Source organism: Nipponia nippon, unplaced genomic scaffold, assembly GCF_047370975.1.
Source record: "Nipponia nippon isolate SJK-2023a ecotype South Korea unplaced genomic scaffold, ASM4737097v1 scaffold_2, whole genome shotgun sequence".
NCBI lineage: Eukaryota > Metazoa > Chordata > Aves > Pelecaniformes > Threskiornithidae > Nipponia > Nipponia nippon.
Window position 1 is genome coordinate 124003981 of NW_028262336.1, and position 23243 is coordinate 124027223.

The 23243-nt window shown below is 36.8% G+C and overlaps 1 protein-coding gene across 20 annotated transcripts in view; it reads right to left on the reverse strand.

Moving 5' to 3' along the window:
* DLG2 (discs large MAGUK scaffold protein 2) overlaps positions 1–23243 on the reverse strand; it is a 1061109-nt gene that overhangs the window by 510112 nt on the left and 527754 nt on the right. Inside the window, exon 1 of one of the 20 annotated variants that reach the window (XM_087758927.1) lies at positions 19070–19466. The exons of 18 other annotated variants lie outside the window; for them this stretch is intronic. In XM_087758927.1, the coding sequence (XP_087615053.1) occupies positions 19070–19147 (78 nt within the window). In that variant the 5' untranslated portion in view covers positions 19148–19466. Of the gene's footprint in view, positions 1–19069; positions 19467–23243 lie in introns of those variants that run through there. One more of the 20 variants, XM_087758928.1, reaches the window with a different exon arrangement.

Below are 23243 nucleotides of genomic sequence, written 5' to 3' on the forward strand. Positions count from 1 at the left end.
TTTTTTTTTTAATGAAATCTTCACAGGGAGATTGAGTTTAACAACAAACTTGAATGAAAAAAGAACCTGAATGAGATTTGAATATTTTTCTATATATATCGTTTTTAAGTGTGAGTTTGCTTGTTAGCAATACACATTATAATATTTCCCTAGTAAATAGCAATACCATATCAAAGGACTTTAGATTTTGATTTTTTTAAGATTTATTCTGAGTCCCATGTATTTCTGTTCTTGTTATCTAAGAGATGGGAAAATTTATATTTCACAAGGTTTCTTTTTTCTTTTTTTTTTTAAAAAAAAAAGTCTTAAACATTTATGTGAAATTTTGATCATTCAGGACAAAAGCCATCCTAAATTATGGACTGATTGCCTATTATCTGCTCTACAAAAAGAAAGTTTAAATGGTGACAGTATGAATAAAATAATGAGTGATGAATGATCCATGTCATGGATTTATTTTTACCTCTGTACAATAATTTATGAAAAATATGGCTGCACATTAAAGAGAGCCATCCAATTGTAATTATCTTTAACATATTGGAAGTATTGTAGTATCAATTAAACAAACTTAGGTTTTGCTCACAGCTTAACTGTATAAGAATATTAATCTATATACTTATGATTTGGTACTGGTTATAATGCTCCTCTTATTAGCAATTACAGAAAACAGCTTGTTGCCAACTCTTCCTTATTGAATCTTGATTAATCACAATAAGACAGCACTATTCATCTAACCATATTGTTAGTGTGTTTCAAGACTTGTGAAGATCCTTCTATTATCTGCAAAACCAAAATCCCTGCTATGTATATTATGAAACATGGTTTTAAGAACAACAACAACAAAAATAATCTAGGCAAGACAAAAAGCACAGGAAGCTTGGGATGGTCTCAGTAATTCTCTATGGTAATTCAGTGAAAAATTACTAGGCACCCTGGTGGAAGACACACAACAACTATCAGAAAGACAGAAAGGTGCGTAAAGGTTCATAGGTTCACAAAGCACTAGTAGAAGAAGATTCTTCAAACAGTGTTTATAATGCAGATTGTCATCATACAAGAATTCAAACAAAAAAAGTTGCAACTACTCATTCCACTTCCTTTTCACATCAGAGTACAGCTCTAGCCTGACATGCTCAAACAGGGATTAAATCTTTTGGATTTTATTTTTTGTAATGCAAAATATCTTATAAAAGATATGAAAGGATCTGTCTTTCCGAAAAGTCAATATTTCAGTGTTTCAGGATAATATACTAAAAAGCAGACACTCCAGATTTTTACTTAGTTTTGAAGCTACCAGCTAAGGTTATTAAAAGAATTTTACAATGTTATTGCCCCATTCCCATAAAATCACAACTGGGTGACTGGGTGGGATGATCAAACTATTATGGCCGCTTTCTTCTCCCAAGAATCCAGTGACAGAACGCATGGGGATGGTTCAAAGCTGCACTGGAGGAGGTTCAGACTGGACATTAGGAAGCGTTTCTTTACCGAGAGGGTGATCAAAAACTGGAACAGGCTTCCTAGCGAGGTGGTCGATGCCCCAAGCCTGTCAGTGTTTAAGAGGCATTTGGACAATGCCCCTAACAAGATGCTTTAACTTTTGGTCAGCCCTGAAGTGGTCAGGCAGTTGGACTAGGTGATCACTGTAGGTCCCTGCCAACTGAAATATTCTAGTCTATTCTATTATTGAATGGTGCTAAATTATTCTGTAAAAAAAATATCAATAGGCGGTCAACATCCTATATGTTTTGGATAACATTTCAGAAATGTGGTTTATCAGTGCTGGAACACAACTGAAGTGTAATGAAGTCTGGGGAATTTCATTTTTTAGGATATGGACAGGCCTAAATATTATCTAGCTGTCAAAGTTTTCCTTTAGAAATAACTCACTCCTTATGCTGTGAACAGAAGAGGAAGTCTTGTCAGCAAACAGGTACTGTTGGAGCCTGGGAGTCTCAAGCTAGCAGCATACCAGATTTGGTCAGACTGATTTGTCCTCATCAACTGAATCCACTTGCAGACCTGCATAAGTGTGCACTGTTCAGCTACTTACTTGCATGGCATCCTGCTACTCAATACAGCTGGCTCCAGAGCAAACCCATCTGTCAAAATACATTTTTTCATAAATGTGTTTTTGTTCCAAGACAAAATGAAACACAAGTTTTATGAATTGTGGAGAGATTCTTACTAAAGCATGATGTCACTTGACAACGCTTCCAACAATATAGCAGTAGCCTGAATAAACTATTTTTGAAATATTAAAGAAAAAAATCCATTAAAAAATTAACCAAATATATTACCAGGAGATATTTTCTAATGGAAAAGTGGTTTGCTGAAGATACTTGCAAATCAGAATATGGAACTAGTTGAAACACATGGCAGTATAACTTTGCTTACCAAGCACTTTGCTAATCTGGTAAGTGATCATGTTAAAGTATAGCTGCTTTTTTAATCACAGTCTCTAGTGACAAATAAGCTGTAAAATAACTAACCATCAAAGATCTTTCCCCAAGCTGGCAACCTCATGTGACTAAGGAAGGTCAGCATCTATTGCCAGAAGTAGTCATGGGTATATCTTTGCAATGGTCTGTTTTGTCCTTTAATAGCCCAGCCTAAATGAATAGTTACCCGTCAGCATTTCAGCAAACCAGTGCAACTTTTGGCACAGACTTAGCTCAAGGCTCATATTCTGGATTCGTAACAAGATCACTTAGTCTTTTGTTCCATTAAATTATGAGCAAAACTAGTCCAAAGCACTTAAATCTACTCAGAAAATCAAGGGGAAAGAGGAACAATCAAGAAAGTCATATAACTATTGAAAATTATCTTTCACTCACTGGGGATTCTGATTCTGTCATATATGATGAAGTGTTATTTAATCATGTAATTTTGTTATCCATAACTCATGAAAATTACTTATCATTACTTATAATTTTACTAAAGTCTATATTCTTCTCCTTAGGACTACAAGTTTTATTTTAGACATATTTTAAATATTTAGGAAAACAAATATTCATGAGTAATGAAAAAGATATAACTAATGTCATAATCTGAAAAAATGAAGAAACCATTTTAAGACAAGAACTGAGAGGTTCTTTATTTGAAATTACATACGGCAGCTCCAAAACCCAGAATCCTCCTGTGCATTCTCAGCATCTCACTTCCCTCTCTGACCTGTCCAACATGGCTCTTCCCAGGTTAGGAGTTCCGACCCCTTTATTTTGCTGATCTTACTTTTGCTCAGGTTACTAACAACCTCCTACATTATAAATATAAATGCATTTACACAGTATCTTTATTCTCAGAAGTGTTTTCATGCATTTCTATCCTACCTTACAGATTTTCAGTTTCCCTTAGTGACTGTCTGCCTTTGCCACTTCTGAGGCTTGTTCATGCTCCAACGTTCTTGCTCTTTCTCCCTCTTTTCTGTATAAGCTCCCCAGGTTATATTTTGCCCTTTCCTGTTCTTTCACTTGGCATCTATAATGAACTTTCTGTGTCTTCTTCTTAGTCCTAATCTATTTAATTGCATTTAGCTGGCGTGATCCCAAAGCTGAACTCAGTATTCCCGTTCCTAACTTGTGTCTTTTACTTTATTCATTTTAATTCAGCTCTCACAGGAGCCAGATATATTATCTGTAAATAAAGCATTTCACCATGCAACCCACTTTGCACTGTGTAAAAACACTTCTTCCAAAACAGGGGAGACTATCTGGCCAATTGGCAGTCATGCTTTACAACCCTGAACATAATGCCCTTTCTGACTGAAGAAGGAAAATTTAAAAACCAAACTCCACATCCGAATAAGCAATCAAGTGAGTTTGACTCTGTATTTGCTTCTTCTTTCTCTTATCAGCTTCTCATTCAATTCCAGCTCTTCACCATCTTTAATACACAAGATTTTTAGAAAAAAACAATTTTGTCAGTGAGTGGATTTTCTCACCCTGATTACTGATAACATCTCATCTTTCTTTGCAACCCATTGAAACTCTTCAGACTCAGCAGCCTGTTGGAAACTGGTACCTACGCTACAAAGCCAAAAGTCATCCAGTTCAGTCTGTTACACGAAATAATGTCTTCAAGTTGGAGACAAGTAAAATAACTGTAATAAGTGGTCTCTAAGATTCCTGGTAAAGTCATAATCTGACCCCAGAATTTGTTCTAATTGATTGATTGAAAAAGATTATCAAATCTCTGTTTTTGAGGGGGGTAGGTGTTTTAATTAGCGCCAATGAACTGTCAGAATGGAGAGTTTCCTTAGCAGGAATGGAAGGAAGGAGGGATGAACTGGGTGAACAAACTACAGCCAGGCATCTGCAAGGCATCTGCATGGTCTGTCTTCCGAGACACTGAATCTAATGAAAAGTTGTTGGGGCTTCAACACCATGACTAAAGCAGAGAAGAAAAATAACTATGAAACTATTGCGCTCATTAACTCGGTTGCAACCCAGGATCGTCAACACTATATTTTCTGTTCAACAACACTGTATTTTCTTGCTTTCAACCTGTCTCCAAAAAAAAAAAAAAAAAAAAAAACCAAACACAAAATTCATTAATTTTACCGTAATCAAAGTAGCATTTTTCTTCATTAAATTATGGGCTTGAACATCCCCAGACTCTTCAACAGAAGAAAAATCTGCTTCACTCTGTTGTCAGTATCAGCCTGAAGTTTCTTCAGCATGCCACAGTTAAAAGAAAAAATAGGAAACTCTTACTATGTGGTTTAACTGGCCAAATTTATGTGAGGATAATGAAAGGAAGGAAGGTGTCAGGGGAGTAAAAGAAACTTTTAAGAGATGCGTGGGAATGTCACTAGCAAACACAAGATAATGGAGAACTTGCTGAAAGCTGGGATGGAAAATATTAAACAACCCTCCACCTGGGAAAAGGGAGGGGAATGCAACGTTGCCAGGTTTTGCAAATTGCTCTTAAGTTACAAGTATACTGACATAAAGGCAAGGCTCTCTCTGAGAGGTCTTGGCAAGGAGACAATCTTGAGGCAAACGCAGCTAGGACAGTTAAAACAGAGTTAGTGTTTAACCATGTATTCCAGATCTTATATTTCCCTCTTTCTTGATGCCCTATAACTTCTCTTATACATACAAATGATGTGAGGTTTTTTTTTTTTTTTTATTCTTCACCTCCTGCTTCCAGAAGATTTTTCCTTGCATAAGATATAATAATCCTTAGCAGTAATGGGGGAAAGAGGAAAAAAAAAAAGAATAAATCTGCATCTGAGAAGAAGCCAGGTAGAGCTGTGATTAAAGGTTGACATTTTTACCTAGTATGCAAGATTAGATTTTCCATTTTTATACATTCCCTCAAGAACAACTTGTACAGATTTATATGAGTTGGCATCATTCTGTCAGTTCTCTGTGTGGCAAATGATTCTGGAGACTGGACCTGAATTTCCTCTAGCAATAAAATACTTGAAAATGAGCACCATGCATAAGCCAAATTATGACCATTTTTTTCTTGGGATCTGCATGGAAGAATCCCATGGGATACAGTCCTGGATAGAACAAGGGTCCAGGAGAGCTTGTTATTTTTCAAAGATCTTCTTCCCCAAGCTCAGGAATGATCTATCCCAATGAGAGGAGGTTAAGCAAGAATAGCGGAGGGCCTACATGGATGAAAAAGGAGCTTCCAAGAAAACTCAGATATAAAAAAAGAAGCATATGAGAGGTGAAAGCAGGGACATGGGACCTGGGAGGAATATGGACACACTGTCTGAGTATGCAGGGATGGGGTTAGGAAAGCCAAAGACCATTCGAAGCTAAATCTGGCAAGGGACATGAAAGACAAGAAGAAAGGTTTCTACAGGTACTTCAGCAGCAAAAGGTCAATAAGGGAAAATGTGGGCCCACTGCTGAATGGGACAGGGGACCTGGTTATACAGGACATGGTAATGGCTGAGGTACACAATGCCTTCTTCACCTCGCTCTTTACTGTTAAGACCGGCCTTCAGGAATCCCAGGTCCCTGAGAACAATAGGAGGTCTGGAGCAAGGAAGACAACCTCAGTGGAGGAGGAGAGCCAGAGTCTTCTCAGCAGTTCTCACTGACAGGACAAGAGGCAATGGGCACAAACTGAAATACAGGAAATTCCCCTTAAACATAAGAAAGCTTTTTTACTGTGAGAGTGGTCATACATTGCAACAGGTTGCCCAGAGAGGTTGTGGAGTCTCCATCCTTGGAGATATTTAAAACCTGACTAGACAAAGTCCTCAGCAAACTTCTTTGAGCACAGGGTTGGACTAGATGATCTCCAGGGTTCCATTCCAACCCCATCCATGCTGTTATTCAGCCATTTCTTTTTTTGTCCTTTCCTGAATACATTCACCTTGTTCAAAGTAAAAAGAATGAAATTTCAACAGCAGCATCTCAGAACTTTCTGAACTAACTTTTTTCTCTCTCTCTCTCTCAGTTTTAGCATTTCATTATCCATTTAGCCTTAAGGTACCCTAACGTACCCTTGTCAGCCTTCTCTCTTTAAATTAAGAGAAACAGCATTTTTATATACGTACAGTATGATAGAAGAAACTTTTAATCTAAGATGTACACTGACAGTATAGGCAAATCCCAATCCATATATATTCTTTAGATAAAGATATAGCTTATGACCCAATGAATAATATGTCCTAGGCACCACCATAGCAGAACTCCTGGAAGTAATCTAGGAGGGTTTGCAACACTTGTTGAAAGTAGTTCTTTTCAGTACAAAATTTGATTAAGGAAAGTAGCTACACATTTTAATTTAGTGCTTTTCTGAAAAGAAATCCTCGAAAGTGATAATGAAAAGAAACAAAAGAGTATCCAGAGGGACCACCATATTATATCCCAAGCACCAACAAAGCAATCACATTTAAAATGCTTTAAGCAGTCTGAAAATACTTTCTACTATTACGGAGATTTTCACAGATGCATATTTAAGAACAAGAAAGACTCCTAGGGAATTTTATGTGGCCGCCTGCAAAATTTGGGTCATAGGCCCCCATCCCATAATTCCTAAACCATCATATTCTGTAGCTTCAGCAAGAAAATACTCTTTAGAAAAAAATCTAGCCTTTATTTCCACTAGGCATAACCATGAAAAACAGTAGAATCATTAAAAGCTTTCATAAAGATAAATGTTTAAGTGTATGTGACTATGACTTTTCTTTTGATTTGACCTTGACTAAATTGAAAGCACATAGAAAAATTTACAGTGAATGCTAGATGTGAGCTATACTAATATCTGGCTAACTGCCTCTGCTGTGAAAGCTCTTTCTATTTTTGTAAAATTTTATGCACAAAAGCATTTTCCAGAAACTGATGTAGTGTGTTCAATACATTTTTATACCCAAGCTTAATTACAAAAGCTTTTTCATAATAACAAATATTGTCCCAAGCAGAGACTATATTTAATAAATACGCTTATTATTTTCCTTAATGAAAGCTATGTTTAAAAATTGTAGGTAATCCCATTACACTGTACTTCAATTATACAGCCCAGCTTTCCTACCCTCCTGCTGATAGACGACTACCTCATCTTAGTTTCCAATTATATACGTTAAGTCCTTCCAAAACCACCTTCATTATTACACACAGCATGTTTAGCTCTATCAGAGAAAAAGCTGTAATTGGGAAAGAGCAAAATGCATTTTCAAGCCTAAGATAATCACAAGAAAAGTTAATTATGTCAATTAAAATAATCTCTCCACTCAACAAATATGACCTATTTGTACAGAGAAACACAGCAGGACAGGTTCTGATCCTTGATAAACCATGGTATTTCTACTCAAGTTATTCTTACCAGAAAATTTGTGATAGAGTCAAATTTTGACTTTAAATTAGATCGTAATAGAAGAATGGCCAAAAAGGACAATTGGATGAACCCAGGACAATCCTCTAAAACACAAACCATAACATTTCACATACACACTCAAAATTAAACCTGAGTATTTCAGTTCTTGGATTAAACTTCTACTTCCTAAAAAAAGAAAAGGACTACTGACAGAAACTATCCTGGAAAAACAGGAAATTAAAAATGGTAGATACAAGAAGTAAAATCTGCATGGTTAGTGCCACTTGTTTTTGGTGAAGAATGTCATCTTAACATCAGGAGGCAACCAGATGAAGCTATGAAGTGTTGACTTTAATTACAGTTACTACCTCGAGTCAGAGCTTTAAGTGTTGAAGATACTGCCGCATATAGCAAAACCAGAGCTGTTCACCCCACACAGCATTAGAAAAGGCATCAAACAAGAGGCTCACAGATCCTATAACTGCACAAGCCCAACCCTCAGGCTCTCAGGTTGTAGAGAGAAGATGTAAGGCATCTCTCCTTATTAGCTGTTTCTGATAGTTAATTTTCCTTCCTCTGCACACCGTGCTTTACTTTGACATTAAACTTGATCAGCCCCAGTCACTTCACCACTTTTTAGAATGTGCAAAGTTTTCAATAGCCTGTTCATTGCCGTATTCTCACAATATCTGTTTGTGACGGAACAGCTATTCACAGCCCTAATTTTGCCATGTTGAGCTTTTTTCATCTCACCTCACAACCACTTATTTAGACCATTCTACTTTTTAACATTTCCTAACATCTTTGTTGTTGTTGTTCTATGGGCACCAGAAATAGAAGTAATATTCTATGGAGTATTACAATATTTCTACAATGTCACCATAAACTTGCTTTAAGCCAGGTAGTTTAGGTAGTTCTTTGCTCATGCCAAATTCATATTTCTTTATCTTACAAATCCCTGGCAATTTGCTGTATAAAATTCGTACTGACAATTTGCAATACGACACGAGAAGTCAAGTGCAAGTACACCACAGTTTAGAAAGCATTTTCAGTTTTCATGGGGAAATGTTTCTTTTCCTAGAAGTTCCAGCCTCTTAATTTCTTTTACCCTGGTTTGTTTTTTCCTTATCATTTGGTGACTTTGTCAGAGAATTGGGATCACTGCCAAAGTTGCTTACCTCAATTTTGTTTCCAGCCCTAAATTAGATTCCTCCTAAATACTAAATTAGATTATTAATCAGTTAAAATCTAAATCTTCATTATTAATTTACTAGAAACAATACAGGAGCTTGTAAAACATTTATGCAGCAGTAAATGGAGAACCACTTTGCAGAGATCATGACATGCTTAATTTACTACACAACTAAATATTTAATTGTAAATAGTAGCAAAGCTGAAGGTGCTCTGTTGAAATTAAACATCTTTTAAATGATAAAACTCTTAACTGTATTGGGGGCAGCAATGGTGAATTTCTAAAACAAGTGTTAGGAAATATGCTCCCTTTTGTGGGGTTTGCCCTTACCAGTTAAGTGAAGAATCATGTACTTCGCTATCCAGTTTGCTATTTACTGATAGGTCTGTTCCCTGCAGTACTTTCAACAGAAATAATTTTAAAATGGCATTTTAAATTAATTGAAAACACAATGCACTTCATGTGTCAATTAAAATAAATAGGATTTGGAGAAAAAAAAGCATTATATTCTTTACAGCAGGTTATTTTTTGCATTTGCAATGCAATAGTCTTGATTCAATGCCTTCCTTGCTAACAATACCATCATATCTAATTAGACTAATGGTATTTTAACTTTCTTGTGCACATCTACATAATTCTTTGTTTCAGATTCAGATTTCAAAACCTCCCAGGTACATTTTTTAAATACATTTGCATTTATACATCCAGATTTATATTAAAAGTTTTGGCCCATAAACAGTTTAGGAAATTGCTCACAGACCTTTTGTAAAGCCATCTCAACATGCATATATCCTTCCCAGCATTGAACCTGAACAGCAAATGATGATATGCAGCATATCCATTTAAGGTGAGCTTTCAAAACAGGTGCTCTTAGGTCAATGAACATAGCTGAATCTTTCCGAAGTTTTTAAATGTATAGCAAGGTGGACAATGAGGACTTCTCTTTTTTTTTTTTTTTAAACTATTCCTTCCTCAGATAACATGTCTCTCAGAAGAGGAAGGCAGGGACATTTTTTTACTCTTATGAGCAAAGATGAATGTGAAGAATGGAGAGAGCAAAGTAGGACAGGCTGGAGGAAGTTAAGAACAATACCAGTGTGTCCCATTTCAAGAGGAAGGCTCATTCAATAGAATAGTACACCAAACAAAACAACGATCAGGCTATAAGCGCAGTCCTGAAAACAGAGAGTTGCAACAGGATCGCTTTCATTTAATCTTGAACATCTATTTCAAAACAGCAAATTGATACTTAACTGTCAAGCTGTTTTTATTAATAATATAGAATATCCTGACATTTTCCTACCTTATAAAAGTACATGACAGTCTTGTCAAAAATAATTCACCTAAAATCTTTGGAAATGTTGTCAGGTAAGATAAGCACAGATATGTATACACAACTCATCAGCTAACTGGAAAACAGTATCATATTTAAAAAATGAGTAAACCACATTTTTCTACATCTTCCTTATGTCTCAGGGCTAAAGAATATTTCATAGGTTTCTAAAATTGCATGCTATAGCTGTTCAAGAGTCTAAACAGACTAAAGTATACACTTGGTAGTGGGCCTCTCATTTCACTTCAGCATGTAATATGTTATCCTAATGATATGACCTTGCTTCTCAAGGTAACTTGTAAGGTAAACTTTTTAGAAGATGAGTGATATCACTGAAATTAATCAATCCATGCTCAGTTTAAACATTGCTGCATGGAATATAGAAGAACTTAATGGAAGACAGAATGAAGTAAATTGAAAAAAAAAAAAAATCTTAGTCTAGGACTGACATACAAGTTTGCTGTTCAAATCCAATTCCAGTTTAAAAATAACAAAGTCCAATGACAAAGCACTGTTGAGCTTCACAAAAGGCATGTGATAGCCTCAGACTAGTTAATACTGGCTAAGATTAATTAATTGGTTAGCTAACAGGATAGCTGAATGTAATGGGTCACTCCGCATAGTGCTGGTATCTTCACCGGTCGTCTCAGAAGAGCTGAGTTGTGCAAGCTATGTAGCTTCACATATTTTTCTGTATCTAAAGGCTGTCATTTCTGAACAGATTTCCAATGGGGGGGGGGGGGGTGAGAAACGTGGGGAACCTTGTTTTGCTGTCTTCTGAGGTATACGTAAGCTGTTGTGAAAAAGAGAGCTTCAGTCTTCAGAACAGTTTGTGAATGCTTCTCATGACATTTGGGCCTCCTTCCTGGTGGTAAAAACTCTCACACTGCACTAGCTAATCCCTTGATTCTTTCAAATTGCTCATCTGAAACTGTTAACATATATTAAAGCTATAACCAAGCTTTCCCTGACATGCATCAACATTTTAAGTAGCGTATGGCAGGGAAATCTTTTTGCACCATAAAAAAAAATGTGCCTCCTTTAAAATAAACTGTCTTGAGAATCATATTACATGACAATAATTCTAAGTTTTACTAAAGCTGTTTGCACACACGTGTCTTTGTCAGGGAGCCTTACAGTGGGAGCAAGTTGCATACATACCAGCTGTAATGGCCCATATAGCATATTAAAAACACGTAAAGTATAATTTGATAATCTACCTTAGGAGCTAGTGAGAGAATTCTCATCTCTGTTTCCTCCAGGGACTCTAATGCCAAAGGACAGATTGTTTCTTGTCAGTGTTTCAAACTGATCTCTATTTGCAAACATAGTGAGTGATGCCAAATGCAGTTCAGAACGCAAATCAAACAACTATTTTATTATGCGCTGTTTTGAATTGCATATGCAGGACAGAAAGGCAAGTAATGCCAAAAAAACCCAAATCACACTTGCACATCACACGAGCCATTTTCATAATATACTTGAACACTGCATAAAAATGCAAAGAAATAAAACAATTCCAATAAAATAATGAGCACCTTATGAATTAAATATTATATTCACAATGCTACACACTGGGATTTAACAGAACATGATATACAATGTAGACCAAGTGTGGAAAATCCAGCTGAATTTACAAATACAGTAGATAAACTTCTTTTTCTCTTAGGAAAAAAAGAAAACAAAACAAGGGAGAAATGATATATTATTTATTGAATGAAAACAGGAAAAAGAAATTGAGAAAAAATTTTTCTTTGAAAAAACAGGGTAGCTTGTAGCCAGTGATAATAAACCCACTTATTCATTAGAAGCAGGTCCAAACTGATTCCATTTGAGTCACATCATGAGCACTCAGAGTAGCAATTAATGCAACCATCGGTGTGGCAGTTGTTTTCTATATGTCTTCCTGTCCGTCTTGGTTTTGTTTTTAAGCAAACAAGATGAAATTTAACTGGAGAAGTTACTTAACCTGTTTCTAAGATGATCACAAAACTGGATAAATCAGCAAAGGAAAAACTGTTTTAAGTGATGTGCTGTAAACACCTATGGATCATGAATTAAAGACTTTGTTGTACCTGACAGGCAAATACATACAGCAGTTTGTACGCCAGAATGACAACGCGTGGGGGAAAGAGAAGAAGCATCACCAATGTATGGCAGCCAGCTAAGATTAATTTAGAGTCCTCTTACATTAAATTGGAGTGAAAGAGAAAAGATATTCTGTTCTTTACAAGGAGTTCACCTATAGCTGATTAACAGATACTTCTTCAGCGAACAGAAGCTAATTTAAAGAGGACTCCCCCTTATTGCTCATTAATTGCTACAGGTAGGTTCTGGGCCTCTGCAGATGTAATGGGTGAGGAAAACAACAGCAAAATCCCTTACAGATGAAAAAAAAGAAAAAGATTACTTTGAAATAAATGACTGCAAAGGATTAACTTCAGTAGTTTACTGCTGATCAGTATCTTATTTTAAAACATCACTCTTGCATTTTTTCAAGATTAGTTGAATTTATTTATTATTATTATGGTGATTGTGAGGGGGAAGTGAGTTATAAGCATAATAAATCTCTACTTAAGCAGTTTATCCCTTCTGTTATATATTAATCATGGCATATATGGGATTATAACCAACTCCAAATAAGAAAAGGGAAGGAAAAAAAAAAAAAAAAAAAAAAAGGAGTTGAGTAGCTATATGGTTCTGCATTAAATCACAATATAAGAAAATGTCTTAGAATTCCAACTGCGCTAAAGCAAAAAGCACAACGAGCTCTGGATACAGGAACACGCATATTTTTCTCCACACAGTTATGTGTGAAAAGATAAGATCTCTCCATAAAACTGTAAAACAGAGCACTTACAAAGTCCATTTGAAAAGATTCCTCCAGGGGTCTGAGATAGCTCCAGTATCTGTTCAAACAGGTAGTTCTACAAATAAGCAAGGCACTTCTGTCATCCCCTTGAATCTGGCCAACATGGGCCCTCCTTTGCCCAAATACAAGTGAAACTATCCACCTTCCCTTACAGCGTGTGGCAGCTACATGAGATGTCCCTTAGAGAAGCAGTCATTTCACCTTTAGCCAAGGCAATAACTAGACCTGCAAGTTTTATCACTTCATCGCAACCCCAGTGGACTGGAAATAATTTGGTAAGCTCTGGTTTGAAAGAGAGCACTTGTTAAGAAATCTAAGGTATACATGCAAGTATTGAATTAAAAAGAGAGTTTATCTTGTTTGGAATTAAATACATATATCTAACAATTAGGTAAGGAAAAATGTCTTTATCTGGTATTATGTTTTATGATTTCTTAATCACATAGTTTCTATTCTATGCTGTGAGTAATTACTGTTTCAGGTGAACTTCTTATCTCTTTCAAATTAGATTGCTGGGCAGCTATTTGTAAACAAAATAAAAATGAAACAAGAATACATAGCCTAGAACAGCCTACTCAGCAATTAGCTACATTAAAATACAGATATGAGAATGATCTAGATATCAAGTGTCATCTTGACATGAAGAGTTAATTGTCGCTATTGCCAGGAGACTGTCAGAAAAATGATTAAATATGCCTGCATTTACAGACAATTTTTTTGTTACACATCCCAGTTTTGTTAACCTCTTAAGGCAAATTTTCCTGTCTTTTTGCAAATATTTCATTGTAGGCTGCCAGTCTACCAAGGATACTCGATTTACCCAAAACAACTATAAACCCAAGCACACAGAATGAAAAACCATCTGCTGGACTATGTTCTACTTATCTAGTCTGCACTACATTACATTTAAAACTAATCACTTGAATTGATACTGTTCAGTTTGTGAACATTACTTATGGGTAATCTTTATTTTTATTTACAATTTATAGTCCAGAAACTGCATGCTATTTGTATCATTATATATACACACCTATTTATAAATGTTAAATTGCTTCTGTCTTGAATTAGAAAATTAATATATGAGTTAAACTGGAACAATGAACTAAACCTTCTGGGGTAAAACTTACGTATTTTCAAATACAGGACATCAGTTCTTAGAACTGATAACACCATAAGAGCACTTTGGTATCTAAAAGCTAGAAAGAGAGTTCTAACCATGTTATTCTGTAAAATGATGGTGAAAGTCAACTCGTTTAAACACTTCACATGGGTCCTGTTGTTTTGCTCCCAAAAATAACGCACGAGGAGAAGTCTCCTTTTAAACTGACTGTCCTCTTCAGATGTAAAAACTCAACAACATGATTAATTCTAACTGTTTATAATTTTGGTCTCATGGTTGAAACATGTTCCACTTCTGAACAAGCAGAAAAAACAGTATTCAACTTCCCCATTGAAATTAAATGATAGGGTGACTTTGGCCAATTTTTCCCCACTTTCGATATTGAACCTTGAAATCCAAATTCCATCAATGTAGTGAAGCATTATTGAAGCTTTTCCACACTGCTTTAGCTCACCCTCTCGGATCAACATGATTAATCGCTCAGTTACTTTTCTGTACCTCTTCCAATCATTTAGAGTACTTATTTTTATAGCATAACCACATGCAGTTAACATCTCTTGATTTCTGCCTGACTGTGGTTTAATGAGAAAAATTCAAGACATCAATCTTTGCCTTAAGTTATTCTAGTTCCGTTGTTCAAACGATCACGTTTACTCTCATAACAATAATCCTTTCATGTGACAAACTCAAAGCATTTTAATAACTTTAATAAAACAGGTAAGAGCAGAGCTGTCTTGAAAGGAGTTCAGTTGCTTTCAGGCAGTATTAGTGGCAGCATTCCCTGTACACTAAATATCTCACTACTTGAGGGCAAGAGTAACACTAGCAATCAAGCCAAGCCAACCAGATTGAGATAGAATTTGTAGATAAACTCTTTCCGGCATGTATTGCGGTTGTTATGATCCATCCTAATAAAAACAATAAAGTATAAGGAACTTTGACATGCTTGAGTTTTCCATGGCAAAATGAGAACATTAGGAGAAATTAACAGGCATTATCCCATTTTACTTATAGAGGTAAGACGTTTTAGCCAGGACTGGTTGGAAAAAGGGAGCTCAATTTTCCAAAGTTTTAAGTTTTTTCAAAATATTTTGTTCCATTTCTGAATTAAAATAAGGCTTTTTAATATGTCATAAAAATATGACTCAACTACAAATACTACTTAACTTGAAAGAACCGTTACCGTCATGGTTATGACACCTAAGGCTTGCCATTCATCCAGTTCTTCCCAGATGTCTTCTCTACTTTCCAGATGAAATTTTAACAGTAAGAGTTCATGTCTGGGTTTTAGAAACCTAATAGTTGCCAGGAAATCCTTAAGTTGTGTGTGGGAGTCAATGAGACAGTGCCCTACCACAGGGTCCAACTCATCTGACCACAGCCTCCAAGGAAATGCCAGGCTAAAGGGGAAGCAAGGACTGGAAATGCAGGCCAGGAGGAGCAGCAGTGCTGGCACTCAACAGCAGGTACTGGTTAGGGAGGTAAGAAAACCAGCTCAGGAGCTACCACAGGTCTTAGTGAGAACACATCCACCTCCTTCTTTTGGTCTCCTAGCTCTTTGACACTTACTAGCACCCTTTACCCTTTCCCTTTCCCTAAGCCCCAAAATAGTTTCACCAACACAGGCCAAGTTCTGGCTCCTGAGAGCCCCTAGTCCTCGGGCTGCAGTTCCGCAGGGCTCACAATATGAAGAACAAGCATGTCCGACTCATTTTGGAGTGATCTCTATGCCAGCCCTCCCAGAGCAGGGACTGCTATATTCAGGTATGGGGACATGAGGAGCTGAGAGATTCGGGGAGATGGGAGGTATGGGGATGGGAATTCCATCTTAGGAAAAGATAGGGAGCTCTGGAGACACTGGGGGCCAAGCCCACCCACATCACCACAGCCAGACACCCTCATGCAGGTACGGAGCACACACAGGAGCACCACACTGTCACATTAATGCCCTTAGCTCTTCCCACAAAGGACTGCCTCAGTCATGGTCCTTTCCCTTGCCTTTGAGTGCACCGCCTGGCACTGCATGCTCCGTTTTGCACCTTGGAAAATCTGCTTCCCTAAATAGTCACCTGGGAGATTCAAATTCAAGTCCTCTCTATGCACAATTCAGGCCCAAAGTTCTGACATTTTAAGGAATATGCAGGTTGTGCATATGTACGTGTGCACACATGAGTCCATGCTATAATGCTCTTCTGTCATATCCTCCCCTCAATTTTCTTCCTGGTCCTAAGAAAACAAATAAGCTCATACAACATTTCTGTTTCTTAGAAATACTCCTTAAAAAAAATTCTTGACTTGTACTGGTCCAAAGAAGCTAAGCATAACAGAAAAATCTGTTATGGAGCCATAATCTTCTGATCCCTGCTATTCAGATTTTAACTGCAAGAAACTCTTTTTGCACACATAGGCTATTAGAAATTATTGCTGTATGTTATTACCTCCAAAAGCACATTAAGAAAACAATGTTTAATTCAAATCATGCAAACAGAGAAAAAGCTAATTATTCTTCCAGAAAAAAAAAATATGTAAGGTAAAACTACATAATAATTTGATTATTCAGCCGATACACAAAAAAAGACAAAACCAAAACAAGTCATGCAGTTAAATGTTATTTTTAATTAACTTTTTGATAGACCTATTTTCATATCTGTGTTCTCCTATTACCAAGGTATTGTACTGAAGATGTCAGTGTTGATCAGCTTCCAATCATCAATAGCACTTATTGAAATAGCATCCTGCTAGGAATGGGATTTTGTGCCTTTGCTGGAGTACACCATTGATTTATGGGGGGAAAAAGAAAAAAAAAAAAAGAAAACTAAATAATTAAAAGTTAACCTTGACTGTGGAATAAAGCTCCAAGAAATAAATTTTATTTTTGATATAAGACAATAAGTAAACATCTTACAAGATGTTTTCTTGTATGCTTACTGTCTTCTGGCAAAAATAAAATTCTATTGCAAATATGCTAACAGCATGCTCAAAAAATGTTCAAAAAAAAGCTTTTCTCTAAAAATTATGAGATATGGCTTCAAAGCTTGAATAGCACTGACCTGAGTTGTCTCAATTATTTTGGAAGTCCTATAGAGCTGAATAAGCAGTATTATAACAGATTTATACAGAAATATTTGCAAATACCTTAAGAGGAAAAGAAAAAGAGCTGAAATTTTTAAAGCATTCTTTTAGTCTATGTTACAAGACTCTATAGAGAAGAATATATTTTCTGTTTTATGAAATTTTGCAAGGTTATTGGAATAATCTATACACATCCGTGCTTTAAACAACCTATACTAAATCTGTTTTTAAAGCTGCTGAGTGAGCCCCAGTGTCAGGAGTGGAATGTGTCCACTCATCCTGCCTCTGTCATCTTGGAGGAAGCCTGAAAGCAAATGTTCCTCTGGAGGGAGCCCCTCAGGACTAACGAAGATCCAGTCTGCAACTTTTTTTCCTCCCATAGCAACACACAAACAGCAGGAGAGTTTATATGATGCCCTCTTTGTTGAAATATGATTAACGACAAAGAAGTTTGACAGTCCCATGTATAGCTATCTGCATTTCTATTTTCCTTTATGCATATGGTGTGGAATATATAAATCACTATTATTTGGGTAACTTCCTGATGGCTTGGATGTTTAAATTTCAAACTTACCACACAGCACCTTTTTAACCAGTGGGAATATTTTGCAGAAAAAGCAAATCTCTGCCTGTTCTCCCCTCCCCAACCATAAATATAATGTATTTTTGCTAATCATTTTCTCTAGGTGAAGAGCTTTTCCAGTCACAGAGGAATTCAGGCAATGGATAATCACTTAGTGGATTGGTGGCTGCATTACATAGCACAAGTTGTATCAAAGAAATAATAAAGCAACCCATTTATAAATTCTTTGACTACATCAAAGACAGTAAGGAAAAGAGGAAGCCATCATTACCAGACTAATGAGGTAACTTTATAACATTACATTGAAGTTTTTCCCCCAATCTAATGCTGAGTTTATGAAAGAGGAATTAGTCCCACTTTGAAAATGGTTTGTATGCTAATTTAAACAAAACTGGAATGCAGGTCTACTAACTAAATGCTTTCTATATTTAGAACAAAAGGTAATTGCCTTGATATCCCCCAATTATCATTACTGCAAATTCTAAAACAATTTAAGTTTTGCTCATGGAGAAAGAAGAAGGCAGAAGAATCTTACCTACAAGGACTTCCAGAAAACAGCTGGTTAAACATGGCTAAATTTTATGAGAAGAAAAATACTAAAAGATAGTATTGACCATTTTTACATACCTATATCTTTTTAAATAAAAGGGATTCATGCTGCAGCACAGTTTCAACAAGTAACATGAAACAAAATTCCCAGACATTATAAATGCTTGGCATCTTATAACATTCTCATTGGTCCCACAATAGAAAAACATATACAAGCAGCTAAAAATCAATGGTTGTTTAAGAACCTAATACTGTACAAGCAAAAATAATGCAGCACAGCAACAAGTTCACTGGAGTGCTCCCTTAACACAAAATATACCAGATGTACAGCTGTTTATCTTGCAAAAAAAAATAAATAAAAGAGGGCATAAAGACTTTTGAATGGATCTTCTCCATGGTATTTAATAACTAATATGCAAAGTATTCAAGGATTCTTGCGTGAAATCATGAATAGCAATAGGTCGTTTTTCAGGGTATTAAAGAAAGCTAACCAGACACACAACAGGATGCCAGCAGGCAGCTTGCATGAGACATAAGGCTTTATATTCCCACTAGGAACATACCTTCTCTGTTTTTGCTTTCCTGGCGTTATGCACAAACCTGCGTCCCAGCTTCTTGGCATACCAGATAGAGGCAAACATTGTAGAGATGAAGATTTCAGTCTGAATATGCAGCGCACACACACACACACACACAAAAAAAAATACCAAAAAACTTCCCCCACAACTGAGATACAAATCTAATGCTGGTTAAGGTCTCTCAACTATGCTGTTGCTTTGTCAGGTCCGCTCATGCTGCCTTCTGAAAAGAAAAAAACCACCCAGTGTGGCCAGTCTGCAGGTGTATTTACATACTGCCAGCAGGAAGTCCAGGGTGAGGCATCTTTGCATCCAGCTCACATCCAGTCTGCTAAGTGCCTGTCTGCAGTTCTTTAGCACTGTCACCACAAACTACATATGTGTCAGTATGAAAGGAAGCTGCAGTAAACTACTGTAGCAGACAGCTCACCTCCTCTTCTCCTGTTCTGAAATTTAACTCCTTGGTTCTCTTCAATTTGCCAGCATGCAACAGAAGCAGCAGCAGTTCGAATACGAGATACACGGCACTGCAGGAAAGGAAAGGGGTACAGAAGTGCCAAAAATAGAAACGTATATTAACTGTTAAGGTGAAGGAACAGGTGTTTTACGTGTTTCAGTGCAATTAAGATATGAAAGGAAAATGTATTTTACTTGGTTGTAGTGGTTTGGGATCTATTCAGAGATATTTTTGTTACCTAGTTTCAGTTCGCAACAGAAAGACATCACAGCTGTTCTGTTCACTTGCTGATGTCATACATGCTTTGCTAAAGGATTTAAGACTCACTCAAGGGCTTCTGTTTTTCTTTGATAATGGCTTCATGAAATAGAAAACTGACTTTTTTTTTTTTTTTTCCAAACTGATCTTTAACTTCTGCCCTACCTAAGCTTGCTTTTTTCTCTTCCTTTAATTGCAAGTTATTTTACATTAGGAGTTGAGACGTGCTTATGAACGTCTATTTTTGCAGTGAAACAGAAATGTACTATTTTCCTTTTGTCACAGACTTCGGCTTTAACCCCTGCACCTCTCTTCACTTATAATCTCTAAACAATAAGCAGAAACATAGCCTTTTGGCTCTGGGCATATGACTAACCAGATGTTCCTCCCAGCCAGAGGCAGTATCAAAGCTGTAAACTTACAGAGTTTATAGCCGTGTATTGTATTTGATAGTATTTTGCATTATAGGACAAATCCTGCCCCTTGCCCTCCCACCTATAATTGTGGAGATACCAACATGTGGGAGAACCACTGCTGTCCTGTGTGCAGGATCACATTTGGGATGCACACATGCAAAAGTAATTTCTGCTCTGCTATTCTGTGGTAAAGAGCAAATCAAAATTAATAGATGCACGGCAAAGGAAATGCAGTCATTGCAATCTAGTATAGGGCTCTTGGGGCCAAGGAAACACTTTTTCTGCCCCAGGATTTTCAGAGAATGGCTGAAACACTTTTCTCTAGGGTGCATGAATTCAAAAGGGAAAATATTCCACTCCCACTTACAACTTACACAAAACAACCAAGTTATGGAGCTGGATGGCATTGCCCAAGCTTTGAGCCCAAAGGCATATACTGCTCAATTCCGTTAAGATTATAAAGAGTTCAAAGAATTCCTTCAACACATTTTAAAATGGTAAGTTGGTTAACTAAATTGAAATTCTTAGATAGTGACTTTTTTGTCAAGGAAACTCCAAGGTGTATGTTTGCTTTTCGCTTGTCATCTAAAACATTCTGACAAAATACTTGGTAACTGGTAATGTTTCTGGGAAAAGAAAATTTTCTGATTACTTCCAATTCAGACATTTCATAGAATCATAGAATCATTAAGGTTGGAAAAGACCCTTAAGATCCCCGAGTACAACCATTAACCTATCACTGCCAAGTCCATCACTAAACCACCTCCTCGAGCACCACGTCTACGCTTCTTTTAAATCCCTCCAGAGATGCAGACTCAACCACTTCCCTGGGCAGCCTGTGCCAGTGCCTGACTACCCTTTCGGTGAAGTTTTTCCTAATATCCAACCTAAACTTCCCCTGGTGCAGCTTGAGGCCGTTTCCTCTCATCCTATTTAGTTAATCCTGGCAGTCAAAAAGTTATAAGACCACAAGACAGAGTAAAACCATGTCTCCTCTGGAGTATGATTGATAGAGAAGAGCCCTCTGTCCATAACACCACTCCAACTCTCTGAACTCTGGGCTGATGGTAAGATGGATTCTCCAAGGTGCAAACCCCTTTATTACACCACGTAGCAGTCTCACACCACTCTCCACATTTGTGGGATGACAGAGTGCCCTATAGTGGAGGGAAGGGAAGAGAAGGAAGAAAGATGGCCTGAAAAATTTAGAAAGAAATCAGAAATCTTGTTTCTAGCTGGGATTTCATTGTAAGGAAACATGGATGGGAAAACAAAAGTGCACGAAAGGAGAAGCATCATCATTACACAGCTTAACCAACACTATAAATGTTAAAGTAAAAAGAACAGGAAAAAATAATCTTACGTATTATATGCATAAACAGTAGAACACCTCTCCCACTTTGCTCCCATGCTTTTATGAAGAGAATAAGTATAATTTGAAATCATTGCACTACAACCAAAAAAGGGTACATTCTCTCAAGCAACTATTTATATAGTCTATGTGTATTCAGCTACTGAGAAAATCGAAGGAAACACTCATTAAACAATAAAACCTCCTTTTTATGACTTCTATCATCAACATTAGCAGCTTTACTGAACTACTTATTCAGGAAAAATAGGGAGCAATAAAAAGCCACAATTCATCCCACAAAGGAAAAAAAAAAGAATACATTGTTCATTTAAGGAATAATGACAAAGCAATAGGGAGGTAATTTTCTCCGCCCACTGAAAATGTTAGATCAGGAAGAATAAATCTTGCCAAATACCTAATTCTGATTCTAATCAGAAATGCATTTTAACTATTTGCATGCTTTTGCAGATCTATCCAAACACTACAATATAGCAATGGCCAGACTACAAGCCATTTTCTTACAGCTCTGTCATGCAGTAGTCTGCCATACATTGTCAATAGCAGGTTTATTAGGTCTGTACTGGTACCCAGGGATTTTATGATTATTAATATTTTACTGTAACCATAACGAAGCCTGCATTTTACAGAAGTGCTACAAGCCGAGCTGCTTTAGAAGAAGAATTGGAGCTCCCAGCTGCTGTCTGCTCACAGGAGTAATATGTACTTTAGCTTGCTCACTGAAGTGCTACATTACAAGGGCAGAGAGATGCATGCAATTGAGCAGCAATATTATCGCAGACAGGAGATAATCAGTTAAGAGCAAATTTTACAAGGGGCTTCGTCCTGCGAATGAGTGGGAGGATTTCAGTAAACCAAACCACATCTATACTATACATTAAATTGCATTCTTGTGCTTCTCCGAGAAGAATTGGTCTTACCACAAGTGGACACATGGGTATAAGCATAAAGCAACTACGGTGTTGAATCCTATTATTTTTATGACATGGCTCCCCAACATTGCAAGCAATGGCAATTGATGTTCAGTACCAAAACAGATGGTCGTTTCAAACACCTTGCCAACTGTTTGTATGCACTGAGTATCACCGGTATTTCTGACGGTCAGCTTCCTCTTTCAATTTTAACGTTGCTGTTTTACTTAAGCAGCACATGGGAAGAAGTGCAGCTTAGCTTTAGGCAGGGCATTAATCTTCTCTTGTTAAGGGATAACTTCTCACAGCACACACGTGGGGTGTCAACCTCCCCCTCACACACCTGTGGTGAAGATAGATGTTAGCTGTAGATTTGGTTTCTCTCCTACCTCTATCTGAATATATACCCACAGTAGTCATAAAATGTGATGACAGGGCCATTTAAAATACAAATACAGTTCAGTCATAAATAATGCCTTTCTTGTAAGAATAGGAAGACAGACGAAAAGATTAGTCATTCAGGGTTTGCAGAACTCCGTTTCCAGTGAAATGGACAGGAGATGGAACAACTTAAAAATGAAATACCAAAGATTTAAAACAGTCACTTTGCTTCAAGGTTTATATGTTAACAGTCAGCACAGCTGTGGATACAGGAACAGAGCTGATGATGTGAAACTAAGGTAGCTAGCTTTTTTATTTTTTAGTACTAGGCAACAACAGATATTGATTTGGCTGGCTGTACAAGCGA